The sequence below is a fragment of the Poecilia mexicana genome, unplaced genomic scaffold (assembly GCF_051168715.1).
Source record: "Poecilia mexicana isolate PSO_F unplaced genomic scaffold, ASM5116871v1 scaffold_18, whole genome shotgun sequence".
Taxonomy (NCBI): Eukaryota; Metazoa; Chordata; class Actinopteri; order Cyprinodontiformes; family Poeciliidae; genus Poecilia; species Poecilia mexicana.
In genome coordinates, this window is record NW_028263387.1 from 7,328,785 (window position 1) to 7,347,048 (window position 18,264).

Genomic DNA, 18,264 nt, shown 5'->3' on the forward strand with positions numbered 1-18,264 from the left:
AAATGATGAAAGCCATTTTATATTGCTAGATGTCAATGTTGTTATTGATGCAATGCATAAGAACCAGTAGTCCAAGAAGAGTTTTGTTTTCTCCATTAAGGTCGACAAAGCTTAATCTGGACAAACTACAGGACTTCTGGATCAAGGCCTTCTGGTGAAATCGAAGAGCAAAGCTGAGATGCTTGTCATCCCACAATGCATTGTGGGATGTTTGACAAAAGCTAAACATAGTATACATGTACAAATAGCTCACACCAATTCTCAAGTGTGATGTTGATAGGATGCGGTAATGGTTTGGGCTTTTTTTTTAAGACCTTAAGAAGCAACATTTCTATTTTGGCCTCATCTTGGTTTAATAAATAATGTTGACTAGAAAGATAGTGTACAGTACCCTGGAGTGACTTTTATTGGAAACAGAAAGCAAGTTTCTGCGTATTTGGTATCTGTAAAAATATTTTTAGGCAACTAAATATACCCTGATATTGAAGTGCTACTAATACTTTTTATCTAAGAAGTTTCAAGTCATGGTTTTGGTTGAGGTTTTTCTACTTCTTCTAGGAGAGGAAAACCCCTCAATGTTATTGTTATTTACTGACCAAAGTATTTTTTTTACACTTCCAGTTAAGTCCTTCTCACAGTCTTCCTCTTATTGGATTTGGACGTTATAAACTTTTGTTGAAGCAGGACTTAGTCTCATAAAACAACAGGTTAAAAGCAGGGAGATAAACTTTCCATTACCATGATAAAGTTACACAGTTCCAGTCATAGTACAGCTGGACATTCCCTGCATCCGGGGACCGTACTGAACAACGTTTAGCACTGTTGGATTTTCAGTCTTCTTTTCAAACTGGCCTTGCTCAACCCAACACTTTGAACGCCGGAAGGATCCTTTGCATCTAACTAGTCGCACCAAAGGTCACCGTGCGATTCGTTTCCTCTATTGCGCAGATAGTGGCCCTTGCAAGACTGGGTCTATAAGCAGAACTAACGGGTTGAACATTTGTGTACTTGTTAACTGTTGAGGAAGCAAACCCCACACACAGATAAAGCCCGCATTAAGGCTATCTCAGTTTGTGCTGCTTGTCTGACACTACCAATCCCTAAAAGGCAATGTGTAGACCTTAGGTTATCGTTTGCAACATACGTAACTGTGAGAACTCCATGTACGTGTGCTGGTGGAGTTATAGGGAAATACAACATTATTCTGAAAATTGTAGCTCCGTGTCATCACCATCTGAATAGGTAGATTCAGTTCCTGCTTCAAAATGTGGTTTTTGTTCATCTATTGAAGTGCACCCACACCACCTCTAATTATGCACTGTGCATTTTCACCACAACTCTCTTTCTTGCAAAGACAAAGCAACGGTGCCTGTCGCGAACGCAACGTCATTGTGAACAAGACTGCAAACGACGCAATCGCTACAGCAAACGTCAGACACGCGCGGCATCTTGAATTAATTTAATATGTGGCCACCTGAGGTTTCTCAGAGTTTGCCTCATGCCTTATCTCTTTCTAGATAATCTTAATTACGACTCAAAGCTATTTAAACTCAGATGTATAAAGGAAAACCATTGACAGGCTAAACATAAGAATAGGTTTATTATTACACTTCCTTTAAGAATTTGCCTACTCACAGGCTTATTCTTATTCTAACAGAACAGGAGGAGTTGATTCAGTCATAGGATTACTAATCTGAGATGCAGTGGTTGCCTCCCCAAATGATGACATGGATGTTATGAACACTAAATAATAATGGTGGATTTTACAGTGTTTTTCATGGAAACAGAAACACGTCATACTTCCGTGGAAAAACAGGCTTATTACCTGGTAAAAACCCTCACTACATTTTCCCAAGAGCGAGACTAACTTCCAGTTTGTAAACCATGGTGATTACAGTTGCTATGTAGAAACTACGTTTGACACCGAGATGAGAATAGTTGGGATGAACTCGTTAATAATGACCTCATCTTGGGTCTAACACTACAGGATGGAGGTGGGAGTGTGTTAAGGGTCTATTAAAACCTCGCCCACAGTAAAGTCAAATTAAGCAACACCAGTATTAAAGCTGGGTTACTCTCTCTTCAGGGTGTTTTCAGACCAAAATAACAAACAAAGAAAACCGTAACATTGTCTTATCACTAACTGTAGCAAAAAAAGAGAAGAAAATATTAAAAAGAGGCTGCACCACCCTTAATCTTTCCAATATTAACAAACCGGTTTGGCGTGCAGAAAACAAAAACTTAAGCATGTTTTATTTTTGTTTGTTTTTCATTTTAATTTTTTTTTCAAAAACAAAAATGTTTCAGTTTAAAAAAAATACGTTTTTTCAAAAATATATTTTTCTGGTTTTTTTGTTTTTTTTTTCAAAATGCATTTTTTTTTTTTTTTTTGAAGACAGAGGATATCATGCTGCTTCTGGGCTCTGGAGCTTCTTTAGTTTTTAAAATAGCCAGATGTTTGGTCGAGCAAGAAGTCTTTAGACCACATTTGTAGAACCACAAAAGACCATCAGGCAGTGTTGTGTTCAAGACCACCTAACCCGAGACCAAGACAAGACCAAGACCAGAGTGTATCGAGACCGAGACAAGACCAAGACTTTTGGGGTCCGAGACCAAGTCAAGACCAAGACCGATGGGAGTCGAGACCGAGTCAAGACCAAGACCAGCGGCCCGCGCTACATGACACAATAAGATGTAAAATATGATCGAAATTGCTTCTCAAAATAATCTGAAAGATCCATATTACCATAAAACACCTAGATATTAAATATTTAATACATTTTACTAATATTAAATATTCCATTTATGTGCTAAAAAGTGTGATGGTCTCGTGCCATCCCTAAAAACATAACGCCCTGGGCATTTGCCCATATTGCTCATATAAGAAACCACCACTGTCTGCACCATTAAACATAGCAATTGAGGCAATGCCCTGACGGTAAATAACGCTCAACCATGAACACTGACCAAGGAGCAACAAGCAAGAAGTAACCAAACAGAAGGCGCTCATAGTGACTGTTCTCACTCTCTCCCAGTACATGAAGCCAGGTAGTCTGACACCATGGCAGACATTGCAGCTGCCACTTTGAACAAAAACAATCAAAGAGTGCATGCTCTGCGTGCTCTTTCGTTCTTGTGTTTTAGTTATTTGTTAATTTAAATATTAACGTACATAATAAAATAAAATAATGATGCAGTGTACACAGAGCATTACAAGAACAAAGAACGGGTGTTCTGTCAGGTCAGATCACGGTGTTCTGTCAGATCAGCATACGTTGTCAGATAGTCGTACGCTTAGCTCAGATATGCATACGCTGTCATTACCATATGATTTTATTTAATCAGCAACATAGAATCATGACGTAGATCATCAAACACTTGGTTATTAACAGTTGTATGGCATCCAGCTGCAGCCAGACCTGCTTTAAACACACTTTGAAACCACGACAACGCATGTATATCCAGCTAGTTATCACATTATGTCATATTATAAACAATTTAATTACTTATTTTCGTCATAACTTGTTGCGTATACTGACAACTACACTGACGGTCGGACTTAATGTGCATGCACTGGCATGGTACTCACTGCATGTATGCTATTCTGACAGCGTATGGCTATGTCATAGAACACCGGCTATATCTGTCAGACACGTCATTACCATAAGATTTCATTTAATCAACAACATAGAATCATGACGTAGATCGTCATACACTTTGTTATTAACAGTTGTATGGCATCCTGACTTAGCGGTTAAGTGAGTTTTACGTGTGTTGTAGCTGACTCCAGCTGCAGCCAGACCCTGCTTTAAATACACTTTGAAACCATGACAACACATGTATATCTATATAGTTATCATTGAAAACAATTTAATAACTTAAGTTCATCATAACTTGCTGCGTATGGTGAACTGACAACTCCTCTGACGGTCGGATTTCTTAATGCTTAATGCATGTATGCTATCCTGACAGCGTATGGCTATCTGATAGAACAACGGCTCTCAGTGAGTGACACTCCAGTCCTATCTAATAAGTAAAGAGCCGTGGAGAAGAATCGACTGTTTCTGAATGTCACCTCACTATATTGCAAACTTTTGGACATAGCGTTGTCCCATATATGCGACAAGTCAGTCAACACCTCCGCACAATAATTCAGCACAGTGAGTGATAACATATTTCATCACAATGCTTATGTGTCTCTGTACAGCTAGCTTTGATAACATCACGTTAACGGAGCTTACCTTCTTTGAGCTACTTTTCTAAGTGACGAAAAAAAGACGTTGACCCCACCGTCTGTGAAAGCGAAGCGCTGCTGAGTTAGCTGTGGCCATCGGATTTCTTACTATTTATGCAGCGCTATTATATTACTGACGATTAGACAAACATTTTCTGCCGCTGAGAGGAAACCACTGCGCATGTCCTGGAGCGCCGCCCGCGAGTGAAAGGTGGGGAGGGGAGGAGGAGGGAGAGTGAAAGGTGGGGAGGGTGGGGGGAGTAACAGAAACACGTAGTTGCTTGGATTTTAATTGGTGCGTTTTGCATCCACTGAAAACAAAGATGTTAACAAATAAAGTGGACAGTATGCTGTACGTTTAGTGATATTTTCACAGTTGCGGTCTTGACTGGTCTTGAAATAAAATGCCGAGTCCTCAGCGCCCGAGACCCAGACAAGACCGAGACCAAATGTGGTCGAGTCCGAGACGAGACCGAGACCATCAAAAAATGGTCTTAAGACCGGTCTTAAGACCAAGACCAACTTCGAGTACCACAACACTGCCATCAGGTGAGCCCAAAAAATTATCTTTGAGTGAAACGATCTCAATCGGACTTCACAACAGAAAGCAAACAGACAACTAGAGTGAAAAACCCAATCCAATCAAACAACTGGACATTCTGTTGGTTTCCTGTATCAGATAAACAGAACCATGTAGCTTAAGAGTTATGTAACTGATTGGAAACGCATTTGAAGCTGAATTGATTTATGTTGGATTGAGTTGTTGTGAAATGAATCTAATGGATTTGTATTTACACATAAATATGAACAGGACCTGTTTTATAGACTGATCAATGCATTTCTTGTGACCTAGCACCATTTAACTAAGCTTGAAATTTTGAATATAATGAAAATTCAAATCAAACCAAATGAAGTATGTGAGGATGTGCAAAAGTAAACCAGTGTTTGTTCAATTTTCAACTATTCCAAAATGCTAAAATGTCTAAGTTCAATTTTTCATGTTGGCCTACATCAGTTTTGCTTTGAGGGTGCATTTAAACCCTTAATTTCCCCCTTTTGAATAATCACAAATGCACATGAACATCAAAAAACAAACATCAGGATGACAAGATGATGTATTTTTTTTTTTGTAAGGTACTGAAAGAAGTGGGAAACAATAATGTCCGTTCTTGGAAATCAAGGCAGCGGAATGGGATCTGGCTTCCAGCAGCTTCCCCTTCTCAGCCAATGCTTTCTATACATCGGTTTTCCCAGACTTCTCTTTTGTTGGCATGAGCTACATATTTCTGCTTTCAGTTGCAATTTGATCATATTAAGGAATCAAAAATAGCGAGTCTCTGGGTTGTGTGCGTCATATACTCCTTAGGTACGTTTGTTAAAATAAATAGACTTATGTTATGATGAACAGTCATGCATTTTTATGTGTAAGACTGACAGGCCTCTGTAACTTTCTTTTCATAAAACTGTGATGGGAATATATTTTTATTTGAAGCAACAGCCCCACAAACTAAACTATCAGAACAGCTCAAGGAGTTTCTCTTAACATTTCAAAGCTTCATTTACTTGTTCAGTTCAGTTTAGAGAAAAAATAAGGGTTGCTTGTACCGGCGAATAAAAAGAGATTAAACTTGGTAACGTTTTTGACCTTCAACCTTTTTCATTCTGGTGCATCCAGGTTGCATTCCTACAGGTCTTAACACATTTCGAAACAAACAAACAAACAAACAAACAAACAAAACGGTCTTCCACAAACTCTAACTACTTTTCCAATTAAACACTCGTAAACTTCAGAGTGTGTTTTAAAACCTTTGCAGGATTCCTCTAGAGGTTTTTGTGGTGTCCCTTCTTGAAGCACCAATACACATTTACTGGCATTTTGAAAGAAGAAGTGACACAATACCAGTAAAACAATTCCAACCAGTGAGTCATTCGAGAAACACAACCAAGAGGGAAGAGAAAGGACATCCATCGGAGCAGAAATAAAACTGCTATTAAGGAGGCTAATTCACGTTAGCATTGCAGAAATATCTCATTTCTTAAGCGAATCGACACTCGCATGCCCTAACGAGACGTAGAAACTTTAAACATGGATAGCAAAAAAAAGGAGGGCTGTGCTGCTGTTGGGCTAAAAGGCCGAGATCATGTCACTTAAATGAACTGTAAATATGTTATCTTTTCTATTTAAGCAACATCTTAGCTTGTGCAGATGTGCAACGATGTGTTTGCGCAACTCACTCAGATCAGATAACTCTTCTGACAGACAAATGCAGCCCAGCAGCCATTTGCAATATCGGACCAGAAATCTCACAGCTCGTAGAAACACATTTGAAATGCCTAGGTGGGTTGTTGATGTTGTGTGTGCATCAAGGTAGAAGAGCACAAGATGTGTGAGTTTCACTCTGAATGTTGAGCACTGCTGTTAGCTTCGCAATCGGACTAAAATATCACCTCGAGTAAGCTCCAGCGTATCACCCCTGCAGACCACCAGACAGTGTAACTGGAAGAAAACCCACAGAGCTCCATCATGTGGTCAGAAGTGTAGCTCTGACTTCGCCAGAACGCCGAGCGCTCTGAATACCACCGGTTTCGTTCAAGTGCCTCCCACTTCCCCAAAGCTTTGCAAAAAAAAAAAAGGTAAAGCTGCAAAGCAGAGATGACGCCCACACGTCTCTGTAGAGCTGGACTGAAGACAGAATGTGTTTCAACCTGGCAACTTTTAAAGTTTTATGATAAAATAAACTTAGTTCTTGGAGAGGAAGGACCCAAAACTCTGAAACACAATGAGATGGCTAAGACTATGTAAAACTTTCACAAATATCACAGGATCAAAGACAAATAAGTAAAGAAGACGTATTGTGAAGCAATACCAATATGAATCTGTAAAAATATGCTTTAAAATCTTGCTAACAAAGTCAACACTAAGAAAAGAAGAAAAAGTTGAACCAGTTTTGTTTTTTTTTGCTTTATGTATTTCCAATAGTAGTTATTCTAGGTTGAGTGGAGGTCATTTAATGATATTTAATGAGAATCAAATGGACAAAACTAGACTCAGAACCTCAATGAAACATATATGAAGTGACAAACGCTAAGAGAGAATATTATACAATTGATATTAACATATGAGTGAGATTTGGTAACCTTGCTTTTTTAAAACTAATTTTAATCAATAATCCAAGATAAATGCACAGATACACAGTTAATTACATGAGTATACTGGTTTGATCACTGGTCTAAAAATCGGACAACTGGGTACAAAATTGAATTTGGTGGAGAAGTGAAAGGACTGAGGAGCCATTTTACCTTTGTTGACCATTGTCACAAATTCACCTCAAACCGTTTCTGGTCTTATTGCCACCGGGATGGAGGCATTTACATCAGACATCTTAACAAGTTTGGAACAACCGCTTCACAAATCTATCTGACATAAGAGAAAACATATATATGTACGTAAGACTGTTTAACATAAGCAATGAAAATAAAGTGTGACAGCGACCGAGAGAGAGAGAGAGAGAGAGAGAGAGATAGTAATCAGAGGAAATGTGAAGAAGAAAAGAAACCCCAGAAGGCCCCTGGTCAGCACAGACGAGCGTTTTGCACTTCCTCTTGTAGAGAAGTGTCAATGTGATTGACAGGAATGTGTTAAAACCGCAGTGAGCGAGTCGACGTTGAACTGTACGGCTGTCTGTAAGCTGCACTTTAGAGCATAAATAAAAGCCACAACTTTTTAGCATTCGGTGGACCTGAAACTCTTCTGGTTTAAAGATCAGAGAAAAAGCTCAGACATTAATAATGAAGATTTGGGGAAAAGGTTCTGTTTGTAATTGAAAATGGTTTCACATCGTTAGGATTATCCACAGATGCTCCATCTGGTGGTTTTACAGGTTGGTGATGGTTACAGGAAAGGGGAGCAACAGTGACACCTGCTGCCAATCTCTTGGTACTGCTGACTTAAAACTAATATTTGTTATGACAACAACTACAGGTATATGATGAACTAAAAAGTAGAATTAATTTGTACAATGAAATAGTTGAGTTCTTATATAATGTCTAGATCCAAAGGTTTTATTCTAATTCTTATTATAATATTATTGTTTGTCACTCAGTAGTTCTGTGTTAATTCACTGATCTGTGTCCCCATTTCATACTCTATTAATATCATTTCACTTTCAGACTGTAGTTTCACTTTGCAAACAACGCAGTTTGTACTCATTCACTTTAACAGGTAATAAATGTCTAATTGACTAAAAAACGCAGCTTAAATCTCCACTACACTTTCACTTGGTTGCTTTTCCCACCAAGTGTATCAGGGGCCGGTCATCATCGCCTTGTCATGAATTTGCAATTTTACAGCTATTTCAACATGTTACGCAAGGACTAGTTCATGTGAACAGCTTCAAACAACAAAAAACCCCAAAAGGATAGAAGATGAGATTCAATGACTTCAGGATCCGGAGACATTCTGAGCATAATTCAGATTATATACCTGAAATATTAGGTCAAGTTTTTTAAAAATATTTTTCAGATTTCTTATGTCTTTGCAAATGTTTTTTTTTTTCTGAGTCCTTAGCAAAAGAGAAGAAAAAAACCTTTAAACCAGAGGTGAAGAAAATAGTCCTTTATTTCATATTAATGTGCCAACGAGAATTTAATGCAGCAATATGCAAATCTTCATCATTAAGATGATGAGAAAGATATTAAATATGCAAAGTGACTAAACAATCGGTTCTTCTCATTTCAAAACCACAAAACACCAACGTGTGACTAAAAGCAACATGAAGGCAAAAAAAACCTAACATTTCCTTTGAATGATGACTCATTATGTGAGATACTACTGTTTACATTTTCAATTCAATTCAGTTTTTTTATATTTCAACATTTCACGGGACTTTACATAAAACAAGACGATCCGATCCAAACATAATTTCTATTTGTTCCTAGTTATCAAGTCAAGTTTGGTTTATTATTAAATTTGTTAAAATGTTTTATATCTAAGGAAACCCAGCAGATTGTGATTGAGAGTGGACAATCTCTGCACCCTGTTGTTTCATTTTCCTCATTGCAAGCATGTATGTAGCAACAGTGGAGAGGAAAAAACCTCCGTTTAACAGGAAGAAAACACCAGCAGAACCAGAACCTGGCTCAGTGTGAGAGACTGTCTTCCACAACTGACTGGGGTTTGAGAAGACAAAGCAGATACACAAAAATAAAACTTTTCTGATGGATTTCCTGGGTTCATCTTGTTCTCAATCGATTGTCCTGATCGTTGATGGGAACTTATTGAAATGGGATGTTTTCATCTGAAAAAAAATATATATATATTGCATCTTTCCTCATTTCTGACAATGTTTTGAGTATCAGCAGTTCGTACCTTCTTAAGCGTCTGCAGATCCTCCTGAGTTTTCATACACCAAAGCATCACCTGTCAGTAATTAAAGCAAACTGTTACACACTTCACTGAAAGTTTGACGGTACGTAGATTTGTATTTTCTTATCATTTGATCACAAAATAGAAAACTGACTCGGAGGAGGTGAGGAGTGGAGATCCAGCCGACTCAGGTCCTGGTCGACTGCTGCATCGTGTTTAAACCTGGAATGAATAAAGAAATAGTTACATTTTGTGTTTTGAAGGAATCATGTTTGATTTGAAAAGATGCAAAAACTTTAATATGAAAAAGAGAAAGAGTCCTACACACCTGGAGCAAAATACTTCTGTGGAAAGAAACAAACAAAACCAAACAGATTAAAGCTACAGTATATAAAATCAATTGTCAGTTAAAGACAAAGTTTCAAATATCACATCTTACCCTTCAACTTTGCGTCATAAAGCAGCCAGACCAGCACTAAGATAACAAGAAGTCCAACAACCAACCTAAACCAAAACATGACGGGAGAAAAACAACATCCTGCAACAATATGGAGGCAGACAAAAAAAAAAAAACCATCAGGGGACAGAACAGCAGCCTGTGGCTCTGTGAATAAAATACTAAAACAACATTTATTTTTATGCATTATTAAATAAGTTTTAAATATCTTTTCAATGGTTGTTAATGGCTGCCCAAACCTTCATCTGGAATCACATTTAACCCAACATGTAATACAGCCTTTATGTAAACTGTCTCTTATTATGATTAAAAGAACTGTGACAACATCCCTTTTTCTCAGAACTTAATAGCTCGCCAACTTCCTTTTTTATTTGGAATTGTGTCAATTTATTCTTGATAAAACTGGTCTATGTTTTCTTTACAAATGTGAACTTGGCACACAAACGAGTCAAACAGAAGAATTCATATCTCTGAACATACCTTCATTAGACCCTGTGGGTCCTGTGGTGTTGCTACATCTCAGTGTTTCAGATGCTAACTTCTCACTGACAACATTGGAGGCATTGCAGGTGAATGTGGTGTCGCCATCTTCTGGTGTAATGGCGTATTGCAGCCTGGGGCCGTTTCTGCTTTGGTTTCCCACAGTCCAGATGTAAGTGACGTTGCTGTGAGGATTTGCTTTGCACTCCAGAAAAACTGTACAAAATCCATTTGGTCCAGGCTGAGTGATGTTTGAAAACACATTGGGATTTGTGGATATTGGCTCTAATGTGAAAACAGAGGGAAGAAGGACAATAGCTTATTAATAATGACATTATATATATAGTTGATGTATTTATAGTGTGTGTGTGTGTGTGTGTGTATGTGTGTTGTGGTTATTGTTATTTTATTTAAGGTCACAGAAAACTTAAACTAAAGGTTAATAATTGATCTCTTAACAGAATTTTGACACGTTAAACATTAAAAAGCTGTTATATGTAAGAAACTTTAGGACTGGACAGACTAGTGCTATTACTGAATTTAGAAAGTTTATGAAAAACTGTAAATGGATTATAAACATTCAGTTTTTTTTTTTTACATTTCTTTTAAAGGTTGTGAACAAAACCAGCATCTTACCGTGAACTTGCAGAGTGATGAAGACTGAACCTGGATGGTCTTTGACCTCTGTGATTAAATTAAATTCACCAGAATCTTGAAGAGTCAGGTCTCTTATTGTTAAACTAAAGCTTGTGTTATTGAACTTCGCTCTGTCCTTAAATGGATTGGTTGTAATAACACCTGAACCTTTGATTGCTACTCTTGTGTTTTTATATCTTCATTCTACGCTGGTGACGCCTTCAGCTGGTAAATTTGATAAAAGCTCCACAGAATCTCCAACTTTTTTATGAATGACTTGTTTTCCTTCTGCAGCCTCCACATCTGAAACACATTATTAACAACATAATGATTCATTATGAGGAATCATTCTTTATTTTATTTTAATAAATCTCTAGCTGGACTAATAACTAACAGAAAAGCAAATGACAGAAATACGATCCTTTAGTTTCTCTCAGCAAAACTTTATTTAGTCAGAACATTTGTCATAAATATTAGCACAGAACACAGCTGATGTTTCTGATCTCATTTCTGCTATGAGACTCTTACAGACGCTACGGTAGAACGACAGTATACAAACTTTCAAATGTCTTTTGTCATCTTGCGTGTTAATGACATTCGCTTTAAATACCCGAGTCAGATCAAGTGTATCATTATTTGATGTAAGCAGATGACAAACATACCATGACGGCCTAGTCCAAGAAGAACAAGAAGGAGCAACACAGACTGAAGGCCTCTGGGAGAGAACATCTTTGTTCTCTGCAGCTCAGTCAGATGTGACCTGGATGAGGCAAAGGGAAGTGTTAATGATGCAACTTAAAAACTTCTCTGACTTAGCAGAAATAGAAGAAATACTTCCTTTAAAAAAAAGAACGTCACAGCCTGCAACAAATAATAAAAACTCTTAGACGTGAGAACAGTTTTAAACCTAGAAAGACTGAGGTTTTTTTTAAGCATCGTTTCAACAGAGTCAATAACTCATTAAACATTGATGTTTTATGTTACTCTTTCCAGACAATCCTACAATTAGACACTTTACCAGTAAATGAAGTCTATATGAGTGATGTATAAACCTTTCATTACAAGTATCATCTCAGTAGTTCTTGTTTTTTCTAGCGCAAGAAAACTTTTTAAAACATTAAGAAACTCAGCCGCTGGAACTGATTTAACAAAGCTTTCAATTTTTACTCAGATGTTAAATTTTTTGGTTGTTTGTTTTTAAGTAAAAGGAACTAACAAAAGAGTCCGTCTGAGAATTCAAAGTGGACAACAGGAGATTTCTCACCAACCCTGATCTCAAAGTCAGAAATCACTTGTTGGCTTTGAAATATACCGAAAGCTGGAGTCAAAAGTTGACCTCCATTTAGTTTTGTATCTGACCAGGTCTTTTACACACAATTCTTCTCTTTGTTGGGAAACACAAACAGTGACACCCTGCTGTTATTAGATCTGCTGAGCAGAACCTATAAAACGCAGCCAGAATCAACTGTTAGCTAGAGCAGAGTTGAAAGACTGTGATTCTGTATTTTTGTTCTCAACTTGCCAGGTCTTGATACATTTCTTACTTCCTCTCATCCAGACTATTATTAAAGTACAATTTTCCACAGCAGAGCCCGCCTGTGTTCTGCTCTATCTAAACTCCCTCCAGCCTCAGACACACTGTGAGATTATTGATAAATGTTCTGTGTGTAGATGATCAAGTTTAACTCCTGGTTATGACCTTGTTTCTGGGATCTGAATATTGTTTATCTTGCCCCACACCTTGGACTCTACACTTATCTCTGGTTTCTAGACACTGACTATGTAAATAACCCCAAATGAAGCTCCTTATTTGTTGTATCACCTCTTTAGCACTTATTGCCTTTACTTCGTTTTATTTTGTATAGTATATGCTTGACTTCCGGTTGTTTGATTTGATGCTTTTATTTTGATGATAGAACTTCCGCTATATATGTTATAAAACGGCAGCTTAACGGCAGAACAGAACGGAAGACAAATTGCAACAGTGTTATAAAAATGTATCTTGTTATTAGCGGCCCTCTTGATAGAGACACGGGGTATGTTTTATTTTGTAAATAATTATGGTTCTAATGTTTGATTGAAAATGTGAATTTGTTTTATTGTATACAAACACTAGGGTAGTTGATAGTTTTAGTAGTGAACATTATTTTTAGTTGAAACGCTACGGTAAGAGTGTGTTTTTGGAGCTTACCCTGTCCTTTTTGTGTTTGTGCATACAGCTCTTACGGTGAAACTCAGAGTTTACTTCCGATAAACCTCACTGTTCATCAGTAAAGCCACAATCCTTCATCTGGGGCGGGGTGGGGGGCTACAAACTACTTCCTGATTCCTCACAGCAACACAGTTGCTATAATATGTTCTCTCCATATTATATATGCCTTATAAAGAGCTGTAGCAACATTTTGAACACAGAACTCGAAATTTGTTTTGTGGATTTGTCAATAGTTTAACACGTAACTTAATCTCATGTTCATCAAGTAACATTGAGGAACTAAAACCATCTGTCAATTACTTTAGCTTCAAACAGCGAGAACACAAGATGTATGTGAACACTATACAAGTTAAGTATTCCTAATTTATTGCACTTCAATATTTCTGTATATTTTGTTACAGCATGAGGTATAAGTTGTTCTGTCATAATCAGACTTGAAGAAGAGACTTTCAAAATAAGACTACATATTACTATAAACGAGAAGTAACGACAAACTTGGCAGAGGAGGCATGTATAACCCACCTCTGCTAGAGAATAACAGTCTTACCTCCTTATACTTTTGTCGGACCCGCTGAACTGAGCATGTGATAAGTTGGTGAGAATACTGCAAATGTGTCAAATTAAGGAAGTGGCTAGAGTTGGTGTTGCTGTTTAAAGAACATCAGATATAATGAGTAAATTGTCAAGCATTTCTGCTTGCATCAACAACACAATTTGCATGTATTTATAGCCAAAACACCAACATACTTACAGAGGAACTGAAGTACACGAACAGTCTTAAGTTGGAACTTACAGCATAGTACCTCAAATAATGGTACACTTTTGTACGTTTTAGCTTGTTCCTCTGAAAAGAAATATCTTATCTCAAGTAAAAAAATAAAAAAATAAAAAAAAGTTTGATTACAATTTAAGCATCACACGGATGCTTAAATTGCAAGCATCTGTGTGATCTTTACAATTTACAAGATGTTTACACAGATGTTTAAGCATCACAGTTTAAGCATCCATCCATTATCTACCACACACTCGACAGTCACCACAGGCTAGCTATGGAGGCCTGTCCCTTTGTAGAGTGGTACAGGTCACACAGAGGGTCTGACCTGGAAGGGTCGGCAGTCCATCGCAGGGCAACACAGAGACGGAACACACACACACACACACACGCACACACATGTAATGAGAATTTAGAGAAACCAGTTGCAAAGTTGGTAACACAGTTGCCTTGCAGACCTTCTTCTGCAAGCCAGGAACAAGGTCCTGGGTTTGAGTCCCAGCCTGCTGCCTTCAAAGTTGTACCTTCAGCCATGAAAGACTGAACTACAAAGAACAAAGACACGGGTATAGAAACTACTAATCCCAGAATGCATTTCATCAACCCAGTTTAGTTCCAGGAGGAACTGAAAGTGCTGTTAGTTTGCTTATGTTACAGTCTAGCAGATTTCATTTTAGATTAATCACATCTAAAATTCTGTCTTTTCTTTTAGTTCAAATTAATAATGCCTAGTTGAAGAAATCACAAGAACATTTTGTCCTTAAAGCTGCATAAATGGTATATTTCAGCGCACTAATTAATGGTGCTGTTTTGTCTTAACCCTTGTGCGTGCGAGGACTGAGGACTGTTTAACGTGTGTGTGGTTGGTTGGACCCCATTTGTAAACACAAGGGTTAATCTGAAATATGTATTTATCTAAGCCAATGCACATTGGCCTAGATACATTTATTTATCTAGGCCAAACATGAGAATATGTTTATGCTTACCACCTGTAGCTTACACAGATATGCTGTGTTGTAGTGAATTTAAAAAAAAATGCTGTAAAGTAATTGGTTTCCTGTCATCTTCATCTGGAATATTCTGCAAGCTTTCTCAATTTGGAGAAGAGGCTTCTGCGACCCGGTGTAGGTGTTCTAAGAAATAGATGAAAAATACTTGACTGCGTTTTGCTTTCAGCCTTATTCCAAAATGCTGTGTGCTTACGTAGACACACAGTGACATAAAATATTAAATGGCCTGTACTTGTGAGGTGATCTATCTAGTTTATCAGCTCTTCATCCATTCACATACACATAGAAGCTACGCGTGTGTTATTTCTTAGTATGTGGTGCTTTCAACAAGAATAGGGAAGCTGGATAGAAAAGGTAAATTAAGCAGCATACAGGACAGTCCTGAATGAAAACCTCCTAAATGTTCTTGCTTATCTAAACAAATGAACAATGACCAGAACCAACCCAGAGCCACAATGGATGGTTTAGGTCAGGGGTGTCCAAAATGTGGCCACTGGAAACATATAAACATTGATGTGTGGGTAGATATAAACCTACACATAAGTAAATCTTCACAAGACCGGTATAAATCAAAAATAAAAATGTAAGGAAGACTATTAAAGACGCAAATTAAGAAAAACACGAACTTTTTCAATGACGTGAATGACGTCAATTGAGTTGTGGAGAGCGATTCCTCTCCTGTTCTCTTTCACGTCCGCAGTTCACAGATATAGGCGGTGCTTCATCTGCATAGCCCTCATTATCGCTTCAGACTTTTCTAGAACGATACCAACATGAGCGGCAGAGGAAAAGGAGGTAAAGGACTCGGTAAAGGAGGCGCCAAGCGTCACCGCAAGGTTCTCCGTGATAACATCCAGGGAATCACCAAGCCCGCTATCCGCCGTCTGGCTCGCCGCGGGGGAGTCAAGCGCATCTCCGGTCTCATCTACGAGGAGACCCGCGGTGTGCTCAAGGTCTTCCTGGAGAACGTCATCCGTGACGCCGTCACCTACACCGAACACGCCAAGAGGAAGACCGTCACCGCCATGGACGTGGTGTATGCTCTCAAGAGGCAGGGCCGCACTCTGTACGGCTTCGGAGGTTAAACAGCACCGTCATATTGACAAAACAACAAAACGGTCCTTTTAAGGGCCACACACATGTTCTAACGAGCTGAATTTCCTCATTTGAGTGCAATCCTGTTTCCTACGGTAAACCAATATGAACGCGCATAAGTATTACAGCAGAGTAAGAAAACTTCCTGACTTGAGTATGTGATGCATTAATTTACATGAACAATGTATAAGGTGGGATGTGGTTATGAAATCTAAAGTGTGGGAATTGATGAACACATACTGTATGTGTCAAAATAGCATCTATGTAGCTTTTCTGCAGTATCACAAATTCTTCAGTTCTGAGTATCCTGCAATTTCTTCTGTGCTGATATTCAAAACTAACAGAGTTATTAAAATGTTCTAATGATTAAAGTTAAAACGCCAAGAACTGAGGCAAAAACAACCATTCTTGGGCCACAGTTATTTTTGGATTGCTGCTTCCTTTCAGTTTACCTAAGGTCCACTCATTGTGACCTTTTGCATACGTATGCACACACCTACACATTTAAGTGATGACAGGGTGTGACATGAAATTACTGTCACCAACTTGACTCAAGTTTGGTGACATCAGAGCAGAACCAATGCAGAAATTTGATAAAATAGATAACTTATTTCAACAGTGATAAAGTAAATCATGATTAAAGTTTATTTTTAATTTGTAAAGCATTTGCCCGTCACAACAATACGGTGCAGGAAGCCCACCCCCAAAAGAAGGAAATTATGTTATTGGCTGGAAGGGTCAATTATGGGCCCTTGAGAGCGAACAAAAGCTTCACATGGACAGAGTTTGGATATTTGGAAAAAGATTCATGCAAGAAGAGAGATTATTTGTGCATGAAGCATTAAATCAGAGCACAGACATGTTGTGGTAAATTAGAGCAAAGTTATTTTTAATGTGAGGACAAAGGTTTGAAGTAGATCAGAAAGTAAAAATAGGAAATCCTTCACTTACATTAAGAACAAAGACTCTTGATATTAGACAGGTATATTGTTCCATAGATTTTGAGAAGAGATCAACTTTTAGCAAAAACGAACCATAAGATGTGTAGATTATAGTCACATAATGGCTGAAAAGTGTGGTATGAATATAACCATGCCAGGTCTGTGCTTTGTCCAAATTTGAGTAATTTTGCGCTGTTTGCACTAGGAATTACAAAAAATTCTGGGACGTGTCTCAAACGCTCGACCCTACGCAATCCAAAGATGAAAACATTTGAAGAAACGTGTGATCGTGTCTTGTGAGAGAAAGCTCGAATGAACAGGAAGGCCACGGCCTTCCTGTTCATTCGAAGAAGAATCCAAACAGCAGGTGCTGCTGAGCTAGTTTCTAGCATTAGCTTGACAAACACTGTGGAATCTGAGTCAGGCTTGGAACAAAACCAGCGCCATGATGGAAACCTCCTTTCCTTTTCTGTTTTTACTGTGAGCAAAATAAATAAGTGTACCTAATGAAGTTCCCAGAAAGTGTATAAAAAGCAAAACATGAAAGAATGAAGTGAATGAAGAAAACATTACTAATTCCAACCCAAAAAAAATATTTAATATTCTTTTCTGCCCATTTTCTGGTGTCCTTACAAATAGAAAGAAGTCACTTTAGCGTATTTTTAGGGAGAAAGAATAAACCTTTAAATAGAGCAGTTTTGTTCTTTTTGTATCAGATTCTTTTAGAATATGTTAAAACAATCAAAGTTATGAAAATAGAAATGTTGGTTTTTATTCCACTTTTGTGCTGCAGCCGACGCTCACTATTCTGACTGTCTGAGGTTACGTTCTGTTTTAGTCCACTTTAATCCATCTGTAGTCCATATGCCAAGAAAATCTGGTTCGTCTGGGTATGTGTGAACACGCATTTGAATTCTGGTGAGAACCAAACAAAAGCAAACTCTGGTCCACCTATAAATCCCGGTCTCAACTCGATTGAAATGTACCGTGGCCGACCTGGACGCCACGGTACACGGTCCTGCTTTTTGGAGGTCACTCCAAAAAGCAGGCAGTGGACAGTAG

General features: G+C 38.1%; 2 protein-coding genes across 2 annotated transcripts; one reads left to right on the top strand and one right to left on the bottom strand.

Annotated features, from left to right (window-relative positions):
* Positions 1–8,834: 8,834 nt before the first annotated feature.
* Positions 8,835–14,450, bottom strand: LOC106933413 (SLAM family member 9). The gene is given in 9 exon segments (XM_015012659.2): positions 8,835–9,531; positions 9,603–9,653; positions 9,754–9,821; positions 9,928–9,943; positions 10,039–10,137; positions 10,537–10,821; positions 11,173–11,475; positions 11,835–11,932; positions 13,932–14,450. Coding segments are annotated over 7 exon segments (885 nt in total). The 5' UTR covers positions 11,902–11,932; positions 13,932–14,450; the 3' UTR covers positions 8,835–9,531; positions 9,603–9,606.
* A 1,454-nt stretch (positions 14,451–15,904) lies between these two features.
* LOC106933414 (histone H4) lies at positions 15,905–16,282 on the top strand. The gene has a single exon (XM_015012660.2). The coding sequence runs from the start codon at positions 15,940–15,942 to the stop codon at positions 16,249–16,251; it is 312 nt and encodes a 103-aa protein (XP_014868146.1). The 5' UTR covers positions 15,905–15,939; the 3' UTR covers positions 16,252–16,282.
* The last annotated feature ends 1,982 nt before the right edge of the window (positions 16,283–18,264 follow it).

What these genes read in the sequence shown, in the direction of transcription:
- LOC106933414 (XM_015012660.2), top strand. Translation starts at nt 15,940, where the DNA reads ATGAGCGGCAGAGGAAAAGGAGGTAAAGGACTCGGTAAAGGAGGCGCC.